The following is a 22,500-nucleotide window of genomic DNA, read 5'->3' on the forward strand; positions in this document are numbered from 1 at the left end:
CTTAGGCAAAATGACTTTACATTTGGATTGATTTTACGGATTTTTAATTTATTTAACTGATTGAATTATGACCACGCTATTTGATTTGGATTTGGAATTTATCACAACAAAGAAAACTGTACGAAATGAAACTTGGAAACTGGATTTTTATTTGAATGTCTTGATGTTGTACATTCAATTATCATCACTGGCCCTTGAACTATTTTGTCATTATTAACTTCTACAACACAATGCGAAGGATTATCATTGCCATCTATCAAAAAGCCACGATACGATCATAAGCCATTACATATGTGTGCAACTACGCCACAGGGAGACCACAACATCAATAGTAACTACACCGAACCAGAATCTCTCAACATATTAGAGATTTGTGGATTCAGATTATGCGCGACTGATCCTTGAAGAGCTAAGAAAAACCGCAGTACTCTCCGTACTTAAGTCACAACAAGATCCTGACAGCTTCAAATCTCAGGACCGCGATCAATGGAAATAATTAACAGCATGGGTGGAGAGAGGAGCTATACTCCTCCAGGTTTAAAACGATGCGGTTGAGTCACACAATTCTCAGCAGGCGTCATTCAGACTGCAAGACTTACTAGTTACTTACATACTTACCCAGATCTCGCTGTTAACAACCAAGTACACATTTTACAACTAAGTAAGGTGAGAGAATGTGTTGTAAAGAGCATTTTCCTAAGGACTCAATATATGCGCCGCTCAAAGCAGCGGGACTCTAACCCGGACCTTCCGATCAGAGGCGAATGTCATGCCACAAGACCAAATGACTCACTCACTCAATCCTTCCGGGCCTGCTGGCACTTGAAGCGATGCAAGGGATCTCCACTTAGCCCTGTCAGCAGCTATTCTTGGGGCCATTTCGAGGGACAGACCTCTCTACGGTACGTCCTCAAGTCTCCCCGCTTCCTCTTTCCTTGGGGTGTCCATCGCAGAGCCTTCTTTATCAGTTTTTTTTAATGAGATCTGCGACAGACATGCCCCAACCATTGCCATCTTCTCCTTTTGATGAGACTTTCCATAGACCACACTTCAGCCCTACATGATCACACAAAATAGTGTTGAAAGCGTCGTGAAACTCAATAAATCAATCAATTAATTACCAACGTTTTGGATTTCTTGTTTTCGTCTTTCAGAGCATCTTCCATCTTGGGACTTATCCAATCTATTATATAACATGTCATCAGCTTCTGATCGTTCACAGCAAGGAGAACATTTTTCGGATTCCGATCCTAAGATAAAGATAGAAGACAAAATAGTATCTGAGACTGAATTACAGTCACATAAAACTTCTGGAGTAGCAATAGGATTTTCATTGGGCAGAGACATTGTAAATTCACACCTACTCTTCCGGTTCCAAAATCATCGGAAGTGTGTATGTAACCAGTCCTTTTAAAGACTAATAATGAATAGGTTACATATTGAATCATAATGTGGCATAACTAGTTCAGTAAGAGGAGATACATGTAGATTCTGAGGATTACGGGACGTAAAAGAGCGAGGATGGATGATCTTTATTGACGACCTACAAAATAAGATGCCATCACTTTGTAACTAGATGAATTACTCACAGTATGTATCCTGTTCTCTGGAAGAGTGGCTTTACACTTTCGTTGAGATTGGAACCTGTATTTTGACATCACACTATGGGGTTTTAATAACAGATGATGCTGAGATATGTCAGACCGTGTCAAGTCGTCGGCAAAGATCCTCTCACTCATAATGTTCATTTGTAATGTAATATGCAAATAGAAAACACAAAATAATGACTTACATGATCAATCAAGTACAAGAACCTGTATGGTCCCGCATTACCCAACACAGTTTGTGTGTAGTCGACCGCCTGTTTCAATGATAAAATATATATAGATATTTTTTAATGATGGCAAATATATTTCCAATAGAAAAAACCCCCAAGAAAATAAAGAAATAAAGGAATTCACAAATAAGAACCAAAAAAAAAAAAAAAAAAAATAGAATCCCCCCCCCCCCCAAAAAAAAAAGCCAACGTATATAACAAACAATCAACAATACCCCCCTTTCCAAAAAAAAAAAAAACACCCCAAAAAACAGGGGAAAAACACAAGAAAACAATTCAAAATAAACAACAACAGAACAAAAGAACAAAAACAAAACAAAAACAACAACCAGGCAATCATACAGAGTAATACATAAACAACTATATGGATTGAAGCGAATACATGGGGTGGTGTGATAACCGAAAGCAGCCATGGCCTTGATTTTATGCTGCTGTGATGGATGATCTTTAGTACGTTGGTTCAAGAGCGTTTCCATTACACCAATGAGCTCACAAAAATTTGGGTTATCAGACCTGCAAAATATTACACGTTGGTTTGAGGGTATGTCCATTACACCAATGAGCCCGGAACACTTTGGGCGATCAGACCTGTCGCTACCGAGTCCACGGCGACACACACCAGTTCTAAAATCTGACTCGTCTTTGTCTCCAAAACATACGAAGACGCGTATATTCGGGTGTTAATTTGGGTAGCTATGTGACTTAGGTAAAATACAAGTCTACATATTTCGCAAGCAGTGCTATTTTAAAAAACGTACCGTGTATAAATCTTGAACTTTTAAATTAGACTAATTGAAGAAATTTTAGTGGAATATCACCGAAATATGTTGTCTAAAAACCATTACAAAGAGCTGTGTTGAGTATATTTTTTTTTTATTATTGATGCTAAAATTGAGTTATATTATTATATAAAACAAAAACTACGATCGTTTCAACTGGTATTAAGACTGGGGGGGGGGAACAATTTGCATCAAATGAATTTAACCCTTTTACTACCCACCAACATTAGACAATCATCCCATTCCTTAAAATGAAGCCAATATCTTTCTGATTTCCTTTGTATATTCCAAAATTTTAATATTTTTTGTTTGTTATAATTATAAATAATCAACACCTGTGTTTAGATGATTGTTTGTGCCCAATATTTTATATATATTATATACATATATTATTGATATATAATAATTGTTTCTTAAATTATTATTTAATATATTAAAAAGAACTTACTGATCTTGTACTTTTGAGTGAAAAAAATATCTATTTTGTGGTGGTTGGGTGTGAAGTTTTAAGTGTCTTCTTCCTTAATTTACCAACCAGCTCTCGTCCCAAATAAAGTTGGTTTTATATTATACGTCTCGGATTGTTTTTGTGTGCGATAGCAGTGAAAGGTCAAAATTACTTCGCGATGGTGGTGAACGAATCGGCGATCTCAAGAAGTGGGTGAGAGAGGGATCTAGAAATGACTTTGGGTTTGAAACGAATATTTTTGTGTTCGTGGATAGCTCACACGGTAGAGCCACGCTCTCACCTGCCAGGCGGAGTTGTCGTACCAATAAGGTCGCAGTTTCGAACCCCACCACCGCCGCGAAAAAAATTTTTTATTCTCTATTGTCTTCTGGCACTTTTCTACTCACTTCATATCTTGTTGTTACCAACATAAGTGCCTGCTCCACTCACTTTTCTGAATTAAAAATTCACCCCATACACCGGAGCATACTCAATGTCTCAATCGTTTCTATGTTATATGTTTGTGATGAGAATATTGGCTATTAAGCTTAACTGCTGGTCAAAATTACTTCGCGATGGTGGTGAACGAATCGGCGATCTCAAGAAGTGGGTGAGAGAGGGATCTAGAAATGACTTTGGGTTTGAAACGAATATTTTTGTGTTCGTGGATAGCTCACACGGTAGAGCCACGCTCTCACCTGCCAGGCGGAGTTGTCGTACCAATAAGGTCGCAGGTTCGAACCCCACCACCGCCGGGAAAAAAATTTTTATTCTCTATTGTCAACCATTTCTGTTACGTTGTCGGTGGTTTTGAAATTGCCTAATGCTGCTCTCCTTTTGTACCATCTCAAGTTTATCTGAGAGTTTTCTTGCGCGGCTATGTGGTCTAGTGGTATGACCCTCGTTTCCTCAGGCAGAACTCCACCTAGGCTCCTCGTGCATTGCTCTTATAGCGACGGTTTGAACCCTCTGATTAGGTGGTCGAGGAGGTCAGAAAAACTAGCAATCCCGGGAGGATTCGGTCAACTCCGGACTCTTTCGCGTGACGTCCTAGCAACAAGTGTCAGGAAGTAACACGGTTTATCACTCTCTACCCAGGCTACATAGGCCTGATCTGCAAGGAAACCTCCCAACGTATTTCCTCTATCTACTATCCTTCTTCTCGTCCTACTCTATCATTTCTTCTTGATGTTATTTTCCAGTATATATTTGTTCTATCCCTTTCTGAGTTATGGGGGTCCCGATAGCTCAGTTGATAGAGCACTCGCTTCACACGTAAAGGGATCAAGATCCATCCCAGATGCAGTCGATTTTTTTTTCTGTGCCCACCCATCAGTGATTGGCTGGGTAGCTGAGTTTGTTGGATTTGGGGGAAAGTGCTTTGCGATGGACTAGCGTCCTATCCAAAGGATAGCAAGCAATTGCTATTGTCCGTTTCACGCTTTAGAAACCGGGATAAATTCCTTTTCCCCCCATTTGTATGGGTTATAAGTCTAAATGTCACAAGAGTGTTGACTTGATACATACGTATTCCACAATACAGGTGTCATCATAATGGACCAAACCTTTTGACTTCAGTAAAACGGCTATGTGGTCTTGTGTTAAGACACTCTCCTTTGGGATCGGAAGGTCCTTGGTTCGAGCTTTGCTCGACATATAATTGAGTCCTTGGAAAAGGCTCTTTACTCACATTCTCTCGCCGTACTCAGGTATAAAATGAAGACCTAGCCGTTAACCGTCATGTCTGTTGGACAAAATTATAATATCGCCCAACAGGCGTTATTAAAAACGTATTCAAAGAAATCAGCGTTCATTTATTACCTAAGCTATACATTCAGTTTTTAGAATGTCATTTCTCCTGACGTGATACCGTTTTGAGAAGAGGGGGTCACATATTAACGTGGGAACTGCCGTTTGAATTCGTGGTAAACGCATTCACCTAATACAGTAGAGATCGGTGGGTGGTTTGGGGGGGGGGGGGGGGGGCTGCCTGAAGACATGGATCACCTCATACAGGCGTTTCTGGTCTGCTCTGTTTGAAACGGTATGACGGTATGCGAACTTCTGAAAGTGTTGCAGTTTTTTAGAACCATTAGACCCATTGAGTCAGGGTTTATCCGGACAATAACAAATGCTTGCTATCTTTTGGATTGGTCGCTAGTCTATATCAAAGTACTTTCTGCCATATCTAACAGACCCATCTACCCAATCACTGCTAGGTGGACAGGTGGAATGAGAGGGGTGGGGGGGGGGGCAGAAAGTCACAACAGATATAATAGCATATGTTAATAATATTGGCACTAAAATCGTTTTCAACATTTTGGTTCAGCACTTGGCGCATACAATATCAGATCTGATAACGGATCGAAGTTATGGGCTTAGATTATGATTGTTGTTATGAAGAACAGTTTAAGTTCTTTTTGGGAGTATTTCCATTACAGCAAGGAGCCCTTAACGATTTGGGTTATCAGACCTGAAAATAGGAACACGTCGGTTGACGACTATCTACACGAAGTGATTTAACGTGGGGGCTCAAAAACAAACAAACAAACATACACAAAAACAAATTTAGCATTTATATAATGCACTCTTCACTGAACGTGCTAAAACGCGCATTTACAAAGAGTCTAAGAAAGCAGCAACACTTAACACGTAAAGCAAAATGACAATGATTTTTTTCAACAGGAAAACGCTGTTAAAATCTCAGTTACTCATTTTAACCTGATACCTGGCCCCGCGGATATTTTACACAGCATCCGGCCGCAAAATTAGAAGAAGAAAATCGAATTTCCATTGCAACCGCAAAATCTGCACGTTGTGCAAATTTTTGACAAATTCTTTGATTCCTTTAAAAAAAATTCGGATATGACCTTTTATTTCAGTTAAATAATTGGTCATATCCGAATTTTTTATTTCTTTAATATAGCAATTTCATTGACAGCAATTTTTTATTGTCATTTTGTTTTCCCAACTTTGTACCTATTTCCAAATCAGCATAATTTCTGAAAATAATTGCCATTACTTTGTCTCATAATTTTGTATAAATTTGAGTTTGACATTGCGTAATACGGCGGGGATATTTTATTACATGTGTTGCATGTAGTTAGTTGTTAGGTGTGATACAACATATTTAGATACCTGCAAAATATCTGCAAAATTTTCTTATTTTCTTCTGCAAAATTCATCATTTTCTTTGCAAAATTTTGAAATTTTAAAAACCAAACAAACCGCGGTGTCAGTGATACGTTGAGATAATGATAGTAATAAACCTCGACCAAGGAATCAAATTTGCACCGCTCAGAGTGGACTTCGAACCCGGGACCTTTCAGGTTCAAAGACGCGTTGTATAGCACAAGACCTCAGTGCTGCACAATGTTACAAACAAACAAACAAACAGACGAACAGAGGAATAAAAGTATTTAAACTTACCTGGGCCAAGCCAAGTGTCACCAGAGTGTAAATAATCAGAACGTTCATCTTTACAAGATATTGAAGATCTCATAAGTTGATGTGACGGAGAGATTATTTATAGCAATGTGCGGTGATGAATTCAATTGTGTAAAAAATCCCTGGGAAAGTAAAAGGTGGTGGTGATAAGTAATCAAAGTTGTTTTTAAAATTTTGCCAGGTCTTATGCAAAGATTAAAAGAATGGAAAAACACGCTTGAAATAATTTGATTTGAAACCTTGACATCTATAGAGTATATGGAGTCCTAGTTTGAAACTCATGGCCCAAAGCCTCAAAACAGGAAGATCATATTGAACGAGGCTCGGCGTCTTCAGACGGATAAGGTTTCCATTGAAGGGATCAACAGTGCAAGGGGAGTAATTTGGGTTCAGCGAAGAAAAGCACAAACCTAAAGGGGCAGCGAGGCTCAGTGGTACGGTCTTTGCTTCGTATCCAAAAGGTACCGAGTTTGATCACCTGCCGCTCCGCTGTAAATGTCGATTTGCTTACAAGTTGATACAGAGTTGAATCTACAAGTGATTCACTGGGACACTTGGATAATGGAAAAGGCTCCTCCACGAACTAACCAGGCAGAAGAACCCTTAACGCCACCACCAGTCACATCCAACCAGAAAATAAAATTAAGTAGCGAACGTTACGGAATGAAATTAATCTACCAGTAGCTTAACGTTAATTTAATCAACATCAAATTTACTATTATTCTTTTGGCTGATTATGTGTGAACTTGTTATTCTGTGAGGCAATCTTATTGATTTATATAAAAGTATTTCTGTTTTAACGGGGATTAATAATACTTACTTTCTGAACCTACCTATCCCACCACATCATCATCACTATTACTACAACCAGCACTACCACTACTACTAAAACCACCACCACACCATCATCACTACAACTACAACTGCAACCACCACCACCACATCATTATTACCACTACAGCAACAACCGTCACCACCACCACATCAACACTACTACTAGTACTACAACCACCACCATTATTACCACTACTTCTACAACCACCAGCACCACACTATCATCACAACAACTACTACTACAAGCACCACCACCACCACATCATCTTCATTACCACTACTACTGCAACCACCACCACATCATCATCATCACTACTGCTAGTACTTCAACTACTTTGGGGCTCTATTTGGCAATGTGTTTATATATCATAGTTCTAATCATTTATCTATTTGGATCTATACAATATTTAAACACAATACCAAATACCATCCCAATTCCCTTTTTTTGTGTGCGGAAATTCCTCTTTCGGCATTGAAATTCCTCTGAGTGGTGCCTGAAATTCCTGTGAGTCAAAATGAAAATTGGCGTCTCTGCAAATTTTACAATTCTCGTCAAATTTTCAATGTACGTATCTAAGGAGTATCTTTGCCCATTGATTTGACTGTGGGTGAAAACGGTGCCTCACATCAAACTAGATTATCTAAAAATTTGGTTTTTACACTCTCCCTACTTCAAACGGTCATATCTCGGCAAGGAATAATCCGAATTTTATAAATTTGGTATCAAATTTGAAAACATAAAATAAGCTATGATTGGGTACCAAAACCTAAAATTGAAAAATCCGACTTAATACCGTTTTGAGGCGGAGGGTCACATAATTAGTGATATCTCATTAACCAATCGATAGATTTCCTAAGTTGATAAGAGAGACGCATGCGCAATGCTATATTGACGTTCTCTCTTTAAAGGCATGTATCCGATTTAGGAAGTATCGGCGAATTTTAAAAAGAAAATGGACCTGTTTAAAACGATTCAAATCGTGACAAACTTTTTAACTTTCGTCTTATTGATAAAAATGTTACTGATAGAGTTTTTAACTAGTTTGGTGTGAGAAATTCCCTCGGCGTCACATACATAGAAACAGGTGTAGAGTTTTAGCCTTCAGATAATAGTATGCCAAATGGGTCGCTTATGATAATACGTTTAAGTAACGGCGACAGCGGATTGGACAGACAAAAAAAGCAGAGGTCAGCAGTAGGGGAGGGCATCCGGGTCACCAAAAGGTCACCGATGCTTTAGGTTTTGAGAAGTCAGGTCATCGACGACAGATGAACCATCCATTTACCGATCACACTTTAAATTTTGAGCGGGCTACTATATGAGCCCAGATACTACCCAACTCTAACATAAACTGCTCATGGATTGTATGAAGATAATATAAATCTATCACCAGAACTAGAGGGGAGGGTATATTATGATAATTATGGTAAGGGAGGGCAAATGAATTCACAATCGACCAGTGTTGTAGAATAACAGACAAACTTCAACTTTGGTAAGTATCGTTTATCTATCCATTCTACAACACAATTGGTCGAATTGTGAATTCATATGAGACTTCAAAGTCATATAGTAGCACGCGATGTAAAACGATGAAGACCCACAAAATATTATCGCTTCAAGACTAACTAAATGAATCGTAAAATATAATGAAATATCCGCTACATTATTAGTCCAAATCAACGAATCCATTATGCTTAATGCATACCACCCTTTGTGGCAATAGGGTAAGGTCTGTTGTACGAAGAGAGTAATTGATATCCCGAGTTACACATGCATGCACCCTACAGAAACACCTAAACTGTAGCTTCCGTAAAATAGCCTGACTCTACCAAATATTTCAGTCAAAAGTGAAGGCCATGGTCATACCACCAAAAGTGAACAAATCGTTGATTTTATACAACAGTTCAACCAACAGGGTAGTATTTATGTTCCCTGGCCACTCCTAACAACAAAACACCAGTCGACGCATTTGTCTTAAATGACATCAAAATTACATGGGAGTCGGGACTATAATAATCATTCCAGTAACACCACAAGCTAATAATATAAGTCAAACATTAGCACGTAGCAGCGATGATGGCACGTAGACAACAAGCAAGTCCTCGGCTGGGATCAGAACCTCCATAACATAGAGGCGACAGTTTATAACTCATAAGGCCTCTGGATCCATCCCTAAGGCCATTAACTCGCTCAACCCTAAAACTGACTATATCCGTAGTTTAACAGGGTTACTTTTGCCCATGCCTATTTATTACGTATTTTATGCGACAAATTATAGGCGTAGTATCAAAGCTAATGTTTTTAGTTTTACATGCTAATGGTGGTTGAACAAAAATGTCTATGTATATGCTCATTTTTAATATATCCAATTTTGAAAAGTAGCAAAAAATTCTAGGATTGAGTGAGTTAAAACACCCGCTAATCCTGCCTTGATTAGGCATAAATACTAGAATATGCATCAATCAAGCCCGAATCAACAAAGCCCACCTAAATACAATCGAACAAGTACAAAGAAAATCTTCGTGAATGTCACCAACTGGAACTCAAACCAGGAAGAATCATCCCCATACTAGGCTAAAGTAAGTGACTCACATTACAGAATAAGAGATTAACTCCTACCAGCGTTCACACCAGAAACCAACATCGGACACGCCCGAAACCTGAAGTTCTATGCTGGAAACTAAGACTGCCGCAAATCGTGGGTCGATGCGTCTTTTGCATTTAAACGGGAATCAAGACCCATGTTGTATGTTTATGTATGCATTAAAAAATTATATACAAAATAGTTGCTAAAAATCCCAAACAATTTCAATCGAAACAAGGGAAAATATACTGTAGGTCATTGTATATTAACAACACTGATAAAAACTTAAGTATAAAAGTTAGTGCATCAGCCTCACAACCATAAGTCGTTACCCATAGTCTCCAATCAATAAAGACCTAGAATCTAATATCATCAGAAATTCTTTCCAGAGATGGCAAAACTGTTGAAAACCAGCTCCCCCTTTATCCAGCGCAAATGTCTGATCGAAGGACTCCCTACTAAGTATGAAAATGTTAAACCACCTAGGTTAATGGTCCAAGTAACATAAAATGTTGTCAAATCAACCAATACAGAGTGTTAAGTAATGCCACTCTGAGTGAATACACCACGGCTCTTATTAAAGAGCGCCTGTCTAACGCCATATGTAAGGAGATGTCTATAAAATATCTAGTTTAAAAAGATGTGAACAAAAAATCCAACCAGGTCTATTAAGGATATGTATAATCCAAAATCAAGAGGTAAACCACCCCTACACAACAGATATCCCTGACACCCAGTATGCAAAGTTAGGTAATCCAGCAGAGATATATGACTAAGCGCATACTATCCCTGGCCCCGGGCAAAGCTGGGGAAGCCATTCACAAAAAACCCAAAAGTTATCAGGGTCATCAAGGCACTTTGACCCTAGCAAATAACTGCCCACCTTACAAAGTCTAAAAATCAGGCAAACAGTGATAGTTGACTGAGTGCATACTATCCCTGGTCCGGAACAGAGGCTGACTAACAGTCAAAGCCCCGTCCATACTACTATCCCTGTTCCGGAACTGAGGCTGACTAACAGTCAATCCCGTCCCATACTATCCCTGTCGGAACGAGGCTGACAAACAGTCAAAGCCCCGTCCCATACTATCCTGTCGACGAGCACTACCCCTCAACCTGTCCGGAACCGAGGCTGACAGCAGTCAAAGCCCCGTCCCATACTATCCCTGGTCCGGAACAGAGGCCGACTAACAGTCAAAGCCCCCCCCCCCCCCCCCCCCCCCCCGAATAAAAATCAGACGTAAATAGATCGTTTGATACAAACAATCTGGCTGATGAGGCCTAGACAAAGCACCTGACATCTATGGTCAGAGTAGTCTAAAGTATAACGGCAGAAAACCGTGCCGGTGACAGGTGACTTAGTGCACACTACCCCCGGGCCAGGACAAAAGATTAAGCACCTAGAGTCCCGTAGGTCATTAGAGACGTAATGACAGTAAAAAAGGATGATCAATCCTGGACATATAAGCTGATGTCCGGAACCTCACAAGAGGGTTCCCTGGCATTGACAAACTTTACCTATGCCTGCTCCAAACGCAAATACCACGAGCGAAGCAGCATAGATCTACCTGAAAAATAAAAATAAAATATAACTATAGTATAACCCAAGCATTTGAGACACAAAACCGTCTCAAATGTCTAAAATATGAATGCCAAAAGAGCTAAAAAACGCAGAAAACCGTACCATTGATAGATGACTTGCTTAGTCAATACTATCTCCGGTCCAGGGCCAAAGGCTTAGGCAGCCAGAGTCTGGAAATGATGTGGGTCATACATAAAGATTGCTTGATACAAACAATCTGGCTGATGAGGCCTAGACAGAGCCTCAGACATCTAATGTCTGGGTTGTCTAACGTATAACGGCAGAAAACCGTGCCGGTGACAGGTGACTTAGTGCACACTACCCCCGGGCCAGGACAAAAGATTAAGCACGTAGAGTCCCGTAGGTCATTAGAGTCGTAATGACAGTGAAAAAGGATGATCAATCCTGGACATATAAGCTATGTCCGAAACCTCACAAGAGGGTTCCATAGTCTGGCGTGTTGCACCTATGACTTCTCCAAACGTGAATACACGGGTGAAGACAGCCGAGGTCTAACCATCAAAAAAATATTCCTCGAGAGAAAACAACTTTACACTGAACCCAAGACTAAATTAATCAATCCTCGGTGCTAATATAGTAATCCTATTTCATTCCTGTCCACTCGTACTAAACTGAATCTATTATCATTAGAATAGCCCATATAAAAACAGATAGATATGTGTGTGTAATGGATAAAGCAGATACAGAATGTTTGTATACATATAATACACTAGTCAATTGTTAGTACCACTAACTGTTAGATTCTCTGTCATACTACCATAACAGTGTAAAGCTGAGAAAATTGATGATATACTAAGACCTTCTATCTTCTCACGTAATAAACCATGCTAGCAGCTACAAAAAATCATTCTCCCACACTAGCATAGTAGGTATCGAGAGCAAAAAGCCTATGCTCCTCTCTTAGTAACGAAATACCGTAGTAATAAATTAAGGCTCCTGATTGAAAAAAGGTGCAAAATCATCAGTATAATATATGCCATCGTAAAAGCATCTAATGAAATATTGAACAATTGACACGTGTCTATGCTCCTGATAGAAAAACAAAAACAAACAAAAAACAAAAATGATATATCGTCATTATAATATGCCATCATAACAGCATATAATGAGTATTGAAAAAATGTCAGTGTCTGTATATATAAACCAGTTCCAATAAATCATTGTTGTCATATTAGTCCTATATTAGGCATAGAGAAGACAAAATCTTGAAGTCTTCGTTCCAATCCTTTGTAACAAAAAACTGTGCTAAGATATGCCCCCTGAGTGAATGGAGGTCCACCATCATGGCATAAAGAAGAAACATATATAGTCTTGTGAGGGTGTGAGATGGCTTCGTTGTTAGAAATCAACAGACGCATTGCCAAATAGACTAGAAATTCTCCAAAGTAATCCGACCCTAAGGAAATGCGATCATATTATAGACGGTCATATTTACATACAAATAAGATCTTATATATATATATATATATTATATAATATATATATTATATATATATATATATAGCGCAAATCCACTAAATGTGTTCAGAGCGCTTTACAAAGGGTCACTGTCCAACAGCAACATTTAAAATGTAGAACGCTACTAGATGTCAATGATATTGGTCGATATTACCAAATTCCCAGACAGCACGTTAATGGTCAAATACACATTTTACACCTGATAGGTGAGAGAAAGCAACAAGTATATAATATAGTAAATCATTGGGGAATGTGAAAAAAGAGCCTTTCCGAGCACTCAACTATACCCCTAAGCAAGGCTGGAATCCGACACCTTCCGATGCGACCGCGAGTGTCATATCACAAGGCCACATAGCATAGCCGCACATTATAAACATTTTGTCAATATTTTTTAATCCGCGGATAATTGGTTATGAGTAGATAATCGTTACAGGTCTAGCTCACATAGCCTCCATCATAGTTTCTCACATGTCGGTAAAGAGAATAATAACTGGATAACAAGGCCCATAACTCATCCATTCTATGTTCCTCAGCATAATCATAAAGAGCCGATAGTAACCGAATTACCCCGTTCCAAAACGAACTTAAGCCAAAACATGTGAGAACCTCATGCGACGATAGAGCTGCTAGCAAGGCCTTCGTATAGATGTCGCTGGCTGCTAGCCATAGATGTCAGAAGATATGCCCCATTAAAAATATAGATAACGATTAAAAAATCGCCATTCTTCCCCCGAAGCCAACGGCACATAATAACAACGAAAAACCATAATTATTATTGCCTAAGAATTATGGTTCCAAAAATAAATAGCATCAAAGGGTGTAATCTATTATACTGCAGTGCAATTGAAATAAATACACCGAAGTACTCTCAGGTTAGCCATATCGCCTCTTGTATAAACATTACATTATTCAACATCAACCAAGCAACTCCGCGCCATAAATGATCCCGCGCAGTCACAACAATAGCCAAGGCCGCTTTAACTCTAAAATTCAACCCGCCAATAGCGACAACCACCAAATATCCATGGGCGGAGTAGTCAAGACTGTTCTCAATCAGTAAAACCTAATCGTTGTGAAGAAAATGACAGGATTTCCAGTTTCGCAGGATGTTTCCAGCTTTGATTCAAAAAATTAAAACATGTAGATATGGATCCCATATTATCCGCGGGTGAAAATTATTAACTTTGTACTTTGTTTGATAAAAATCGGGAAAAAGGTTCGACTTTGATGATGAAAAGTGACTTAGATAAGGATTATTGTAAACTTTTAAAAGTACCTATTCTTATTATGAATAACTTGTAACTCCCTAATTTGTTGGTCGATTTTGTCATTCGTAGTATCAATTTTATTATAATAGAGAGATAGGAACTTCAGAGTGGAAAAATGGTTGGTAAACAACAAGTTATATTCTTTGATCAACCGACACTGTCCATTCCTGTAGAATTGTGAGTCAAGCATATCAACGTGTTCGACTAATCACATGCTCTTTAACTGGCCGGCCGAAACAAAGACGCTACCTCCCGTCCCGGGATTACGTTATTGTTATGCAAAATATGTAACACCTTCCGCACCACCAGAGGGTAGTTGCAATACCCAACGAGCGATGGAAGCGATGACATCAAAGAGCTACTCCACCACAGCGTTTGGATGGCTTTGCGAGATCTAAAAGCTATAACCGCGAAATGTCATGTTATTCCGACTCTTAGTAATATCGAAACGTCTCATCGTCTCATCTACTCAAAGTAAAGGGAGGGGGTGTCAATCGGATTCAATAGTCTGAAGTCACGTCCGCCCAGCAAAGAAAATTGGCACTATTTTTATTCTTCATTCTGGCTAGAACTTCATCTGTCATGTGATCCGAATGTATAAAAGTAAAAAACATGATCAGTAGGTTACTATACGTATTCTATACGAGGGAAGTGACGTCACGACTGTTACCCTCCAGACGCGACTTACCGCAACACTGGCCATGGAAGCAAATGCATCTATCTAAATTCTACTTATAGTACTCAATGATGCCCTGGCATCTATCCCATCTATCATATTAAAATTAAGATATAAGCATCAAACGTATAGTAAATTAGGCACGGGTTTCGAAGGTTTCTATTCAGTGAGTAATTTATGATTAATTTTTGAGTAATTTCAACTATTGGTTAGAATCAGCGTGGGTGCGCAACTGGATGCGCGGGTTGACGGAGGTAGGAAACAATAACAAACCCACATGGTTGCCATTACCTCCACCATCATTCTCGCTCACGGTTTGTGGAAAGCACTTCATTACAGGCACGTAATAGTGAATCTAGTTTTTGTTTTGAACATTTCTATTATTATTCTTTGTAAATTGACCCATATTAAAAGAAACATACAAACAAAACAGACATGACCAGTCACTAACAATGCCGTGTAGTGTGTAGACAGTAACACAGTACGGTGAACATGACTGACACTGGAATCGGAATGTCGGAACCCATGAGTCGTTCGCAACTCTGCCTCACGTATTCATTTAATCAGTCAATTTAATTTTTATTAAGCTTGCGTAAAACATACAAACAAAAAAGACATGACCAGTCACTAACAATGCAGTGTAGTGTGTAGACAGTAACACGGTACGGTGAACATGAATGACACTGGGATCGGAATGTCGGAACCCAGTAGTCGTTCGCAACTCAGCCTCGCGTACTCATTTAATCAGTCAATTTAAATTTCATTTAGCTTGCCTATTCTTCAAGTTTATGTTATATTCACTTTTTCTATTTAAAAAGGGTAATCCAAACAGACCATAAAAACGATTTTATAATAAGCCGACTTCAACTTCCATCACTTACGACACGAACTTATTTTGGTGGGTTTTTTTTTAACAAAACCGTTTGACTCAAACTAAAGCTTCGGCATTGGATAAGGAGCGAGGTCCCTGTTGCCATCTTGCTTAGTTTATACAGAGACTGGGTTGCCAGCTTGGCTGTTCTTGATAAATAGTAGTAAATAGCACAACCTTGTGCAATGAGAGATAGAGAGAGAGAGATTTGAACAAAAAAACGAAGATCTCTCTCTCTCTGCTCTTACCCTCTGCTCTCTCTCTCTCTCTGCTACTCGTCATCTTGCCTCTCTTCTCTTCTCTGAACCTCTCATACTCTCTCTCTCTCCCCCCTCTCTCTCTCTTCCTATTTCATCTGTCACACTGTTGACAATCTTCTTCACCTGGCTCACTTGTACTTGTAATATCGGGTGTAAGGTAAAATTTTGAACAATTATTATTATTTATAAAATGCAGAAACTTTGCAAATAAACCGATAGACTAGATATTAATTCGATTCGAAAAGTGGAACACAAAAGGAGAATTTGCGAATACCCGGTCCAGACATAAGCGTCATGGTCTTATTTATAAAGTGCAGAATCTTTGCAAATAAACGGATAAAATAGAGATTAAGTTCGATTCGAAAAGTGGAACACAAAAGCAGAATTTGCGAATGCCCGGTCCAGACATAAGTGTTATGGTCTTATTTATAAAATCTAGAAACTTTGAAAATAAACGGACAAGATAGAGATTCATTCGATTCGAAAAGTGGAACACAAAAGCAGAATTTGCGAATGCCCGGTCCAGACATAAGCGTTATGGTCTTATTTATAAAGTGCAGAAACTTTGCAAATAAACGGATAAGATAGAGATTCATTCGATTCGAAAAGTGGAACACAAAAGCAGAATTTGCGAATGCCCGGTCCAGACATAAGCGCTATGGTCTTATTTATAAAGTGCAGAAACTTTGCAAATAAACGGATAAGATAGAGATTCATTCGATTCGAAAAGTGGAACACAAAAGCAGAATCTGCGAATGCCCGGTCCAGACATAAGCGTCATGGTCTTATTTATAAAGTGCACAAACTTTGCAAATAAACGGAAAAAATAGAGATTAATTCTAATCGAACAGTGGAACACAAAGGCAGAATTTGCGAACAACCGGTCCAGACATAAGCGTTATGGTCTTATTTATAAAGTGCAGAAAATTTGCAAATAAACGGATAAGATAGAGATTCATTAGATTCGAAAAGTGGAACACAAAAGCAGAATTTGTGAAATCCCGGTCCAGGCATAAGCGTCATGGTCTTGTTAAATGAACAATGCCATTTTAAAAAATATATGGTCAATGAGTAATTAAGCTAAATATGCGGAGTTCAAATAGATAACTTGATCTGTGAATTTTTTTTATAATTAGCTGTTTTTATTCTCCATCATTTAGGTTATGTGATTAAGTTTATAATTGAAATACAAACTTTATCTCACTTATCAATGTTTTGCAATAAAGGAGAGTGTGAGTGAACCTGAGCAAAGGAAATTATTTGAGAGAGTGATATTTATCATGCTTTTCAGTTTGTAGTTGAATTCTAGAATGGATTCTTTACAGTTCTCATTGATTGTATGTCAGTATGTCAGTCTTTAGGACACCGATTACCCTAATGCGGCCACAATTTACAATGTGACGGCCACAAGCCCGTTAAACGCAGAGTGGGGTATTGTTGTTTGCAAGTAATGCTATGGTTTTAATATTAATAGGATATCTGTCTCCTATTAAAATACATTCCTGTGTTGGATTTTGGATTAAATTCATGTCTTCTTCGGATTTTGGGATATTTAATTTTCATGGATTGTGATTGTGATTTTCAAGACTATTAATGTATGTAAATGCCCAAATAGATATTTTTATTCATTTATTCTTTATTTATTTATTTTTAGTTTTGTTTTGTTTTGAAGCATTTATTATAAGAAATATTGATCATATGCACTTATACACCAAAGACTATATCCTTTCAACTGCTTATTATTATTATTATTATTATTATTATTATTATTATTATTATTATTATTATTATTATTATTATTATTATTATTATTATTATTTTATTATTATTATTATTATTATTATTATTATTATTATTATTATTATTATTATTATTATTATTATTATTATTATAATAATAATATATAATAATAATAATAATAATAATAATAATAATAAATAATAATAATAATAATAATAATAATAATAATAATAATAATAATAATAATAATAATAATAAATAATAATAATTAATAATAAGTGCATTGAGTGAAATCCCAATCATGGTTGCCCAAATAAAACTGGCACTAGAATCCCGACTACCTGTCTAAACGAATGTTGTTTGTACGATACATACTAACTACATGTTCAATATCGGGGGCAGAAAATATACGTTTGGTTTTATGAAATTAAAACAGTAGTCCCACATTGTTCTTTGATGTTATTTGTGGTTGCATTTGCTTTGAAACTTACACATTATATTGTGTTACATTGTTTACAAAATATTTCTGGTACTCGTATGCATGTGTAGTCAACGGACCACCGGTCAATCGTGTTCTTTATTATTTTATTATTAATTTTGGCTTGACATCTTACATATGTGAATTTGACAGGTTGTTATGGATGGTAATTATAACATTAAGTGATTTTTAAACATTTTTACGGCGTTTTAAATGTCTTTCTTGCATTCATTGCCGAGCACCTCCACTTTTCTGTTACTATTTTAACGATCAGCTGATTTTCTCTTGCCTCCCCTTTAATTTCGCGGACTTTTTTCAGAACGAGGCGTGGGAGTGGCTAATAAGGTAAGATACAGTGGGCAGAAAAGGCGTGTATTTTAGTTAATCACACACCATCAATACACAAATGCCACTTTTACTGACTTGACATTGAACACGCCCATATAGAATAGAAGGAGCCCCTAATTTTCACGTCTCCAACGTAGGTTACCGATAGTTTACATAGTTGAGCCTTGCGACTGTCCCCCAGGGGCGTGGCTATATTCCTCTACACTTACTGAGTGTCTATCCACAGACTACCGTCCTGTGTTATCTATGTGTCTATGTGGGAGGGGGGGGGGGTGCTAAGTACCAGATACCACTAAGGATGCACGTTGCTAATGAATATTAATTATATGGATAATTCTTCTTCAAACCCGTGACATCTGACCATGGCGTACTAAAAGAGTCATAGTAGGGCTATGCATCTGACTGATTAGATCAAGCCTCATAACATTCGCTGTGTTTGGCCGTCTATATCCCTCGAATCAGACCGCTCCAAAACTAAACCACACCCTTAGTCCCCGATATGGCCACACCCCTCATATTATGATTATGCCCATAGTTTGATGTGACAAATTATTGAAACAAGACTAATGTGAACCTCTGATGTTCTGTCCTGACGTAACTTATGTCATTTCCCGTGGATTCAGGAACATCCCTACCAGAAAAAGACGTGTGGAAATCACGTCTAAGACGTAATCAGTTCCTTTGAACCCCCTAAAACAGGGGACTGAGGAACACTGATGATGCCGGGTTGTGCAATAATGTCCAACCGCGCCCTCATCGTATTGGTCCCCAAGTATGCTAAAATCTATTATCTAGCAGCCAAGTTCCTACAACTAAACAATCCATGAGCAAAAACACCTAAAACATATAAATAACTAAATAGAACTCATCAAAATCATAACAACAATATCATATAGCAGCTACTGAATAGCTATCAATTATATATATAAAAACGTAATAAAGATAAGAAACGGCGATGCTTGTATAATCATGGAAAAGGCAGGGTGTTAAATGAGGCAACTTACTCTCAATCTCCAGACACAGTGATTATACAAAATTAAATCAATGTAACGAATTATTTAAAACACGATACACAATAATCCACTGAAATACACTCAAGAATTAAACACATCATTAACTTAATAAAAATTACAAAAAGAAGTAAAGATTCCTACAATAGCTGGGTAGTATTAGTATTATAATTCTCGTCACCAATACGAGAGAGAGACCAAAAATGCGTGTGATCAGTTAGACGGAAAGATTCCAAGTGATCGGTAAATGGATGGTTCATCACTCATATGAATTCACAATTCGACCAATTGTGTTGTAGAATGAGAAGTTCCGACCTCCACTTAGTTCTCGATGCTTTTCTCGTCTCGAGAATCTTGGACATCGATGCTTCTCGTATTGAGTCCCGAGTCCCGAGTCTCGAGACTATACTGCGCGAGCGACGCACGCGTTACTAACAATGTGTACTATCTGCATTGTTCACCCCTCTCTCGTCGGCGATGATTCCAGCGAAGCTCGAGACTTTTTTGCGTCTCGATGCTTTTTTGAGTCTCGAGACTCAAAAAAGTCTCGAGCATCGCTCTAGTCATCGGTGCTTTCATTCAATACCTAGTCATTGGTATTGGGTATTGACGTTATATCATATTTTAAACAGCTAACAAAACACAAACGTCGTAAATAGATCAAAATGGTTATAGGTATCAATGTTTTATTATTATACAAAGTGAATTTATTTAATGTATTTTAAGTTTTAATACAAAAAAGCCATCCAAAGCTCAGTTGAAGTGCTACTTCTCGGGAATTCCCGACTTTTCCTTGGTCATCGAGTTCGGGAAGTTTTGAGTGTTGGTGGCCGATGACTTGAGGTATCATCGAGACTTCCGCTCGACACTAGTCAGAAGAGGTCGACAAGCTACGTGACAAAAACAAGACGGAGATAAAGACTATTTTTCTTTGAGATCTAAAACTTGAGCTTTTATATAGAGCAATATCCACTAGACGTGCTCAAATCGCTTTACAAAAAGCCCCCGACCAAAACCAATACGCTACATATAGAACTAGACATGACGCCTTTAGGGGATATTGCAATTTTCTCGACAGACAACTAACGCTGTTAACGGCCTTGTAATAATAAAAATAATGATTATGATAATAATGATAATAATAATAATAATAATAATAATAATAATAATAATAATAATAATAATAATAATAATATATATAATAATAATAATAATAATGATGATGATGATGATGATGATTTATAATAATAATATAATAATAATAATAATAATAATAATAAAATAATAACAATAATAAAAATTAATATAATAATAATAATAATAATAATAATAATATAATAATAATAATAATAATAATAATAATATATAATAATATAATAATAATAAAAATAATAATAATAATAATAATAATAATAATAATATAATAATAATAATAATAATAAATAATAATAAACATAACTGATTATGATACTGCTACTACCACTACATACTACTACTACTACTACTACTACTACTACTACACTACTACTACTACTATACTACTAATAATAATAATAATAATAATAATAATAATAATAATAATAATAATAATAATAATAATATAATGATAATAATAATAATAATAATAATAAATAATAATAATAATAATAATAATAATAATAATAATAATAATAATAATAATAATAATAATAAATAATAATAATAATAATAATAATAATAATAATAAATAATAATAATAATAATTAATAATAAATATAATAATAATAATAATAGTAATAATAATAATGATAATAATAATAATAATAAATAATAATAAATAATAATAATAATAATAATATAATAATAAAAATAATAATAAAATAATAATAATAATAATAATAATAATAATAATAATAATAATAATAATAATAATAATAATAATAATAATAATAATAACAATAATAAGAGAGGAGAGAGGGAGAGAGAGAGAGAGAGAGAGAGAGAGAGAGAGAGAGAGAGAGAGAGAGAGAGAGAGAGAGAGAAATCACTAGCTAACACTAACATAAGTCCTGCAGTTAATGGGTGTTTAAATTATATTTATAAACATACGTTTTTAAATTGCCGAAAATGTTTATGTTGCTATGCCTTCTGTACGTGGTTTCATCACATAGAATTATTTTTTGAATTGTTCTTGCTTTTTTATATTCAGAATTGAAATAAATAAATAAATTATAACTGTGAAATTGAATGTAAGCTTCAGTTTAATATACGAAAACAGATAAAATGGACGTTTAGGGTTTCCCCTTCATCAACAACACATGATGAATTAAAAACTACAGACGAATGAGATAATGTGGTAGTGGCGTTGTTAAAGATGCATAAACAAAAACGTTGATGGGCAGGAAATTGTATGCTACTTTGTGAGGAAGCACGAATTAAAACAGAGCAATAGAAATTTATAAAAGGTGCGTACTTAATTATGTTAAAAGAGGGGAGGCGGGTAGGAACTGTGTAATGCAGTATAGAAGACAGTGAACTAAAATAAAGTGTGGACAATTGTTGGAAAATAAATACAATGGAATTGGAAATAAATACAAAATGTAAGGGATGTAGGTATTAATATATTAGTGGCATTAGCAGCAGCAGAAGCAACAGTAGAAATAGTAGTAGTAGTAGTAGTAGTAGTAGTAGTAGTAGTAGTAGTATGTAGTAGTAGTAGTAGTAGTAGTAGTAGTAGTAGTAGTAGTAGTAGTAGTAGGGATGCAGAAAATAATGACAGGCATTTCAATTTTGACACGGCGCCGCCAAGTCTGGGACTTTTTTGTCCTAGTGCGGAAGTCTGCTATATTTTTCTACTATCACAAACAATATGAACACGG

At 36.8% G+C, this 22,500-nt stretch overlaps 1 protein-coding gene across 1 annotated transcript in view; it reads right to left on the reverse strand.

Annotated features, from left to right (window-relative positions):
• The window catches only part of LOC144957147 (uncharacterized), a 13,187-nt gene extending 6,589 nt beyond the window's left edge, over nucleotides 1-6,598 (reverse strand). The window contains exons 1-3 of the mRNA XM_078888165.1: nucleotides 6,494-6,598; nucleotides 1,793-1,861; nucleotides 1,122-1,250 (exon numbers count right to left, since the gene is read on the reverse strand). Coding sequence (XP_078744291.1) covers nucleotides 1,122-1,250; nucleotides 1,793-1,861; nucleotides 6,494-6,541 — 246 coding nt within the window. The 5' untranslated portion in view covers nucleotides 6,542-6,598. The remainder of the gene's footprint in view (nucleotides 1-1,121; nucleotides 1,251-1,792; nucleotides 1,862-6,493) is intronic.
• Between the last annotated feature and the right edge of the window lie 15,902 nt (nucleotides 6,599-22,500).

Source organism: Berghia stephanieae, chromosome 11 (assembly GCF_034508935.2).
Source record: "Berghia stephanieae isolate SIO BIC M18660-M18661 chromosome 11, UCSD_Bste_1.3, whole genome shotgun sequence".
Classification (NCBI taxonomy): Eukaryota; Metazoa; Mollusca; class Gastropoda; order Nudibranchia; family Aeolidiidae; genus Berghia; species Berghia stephanieae.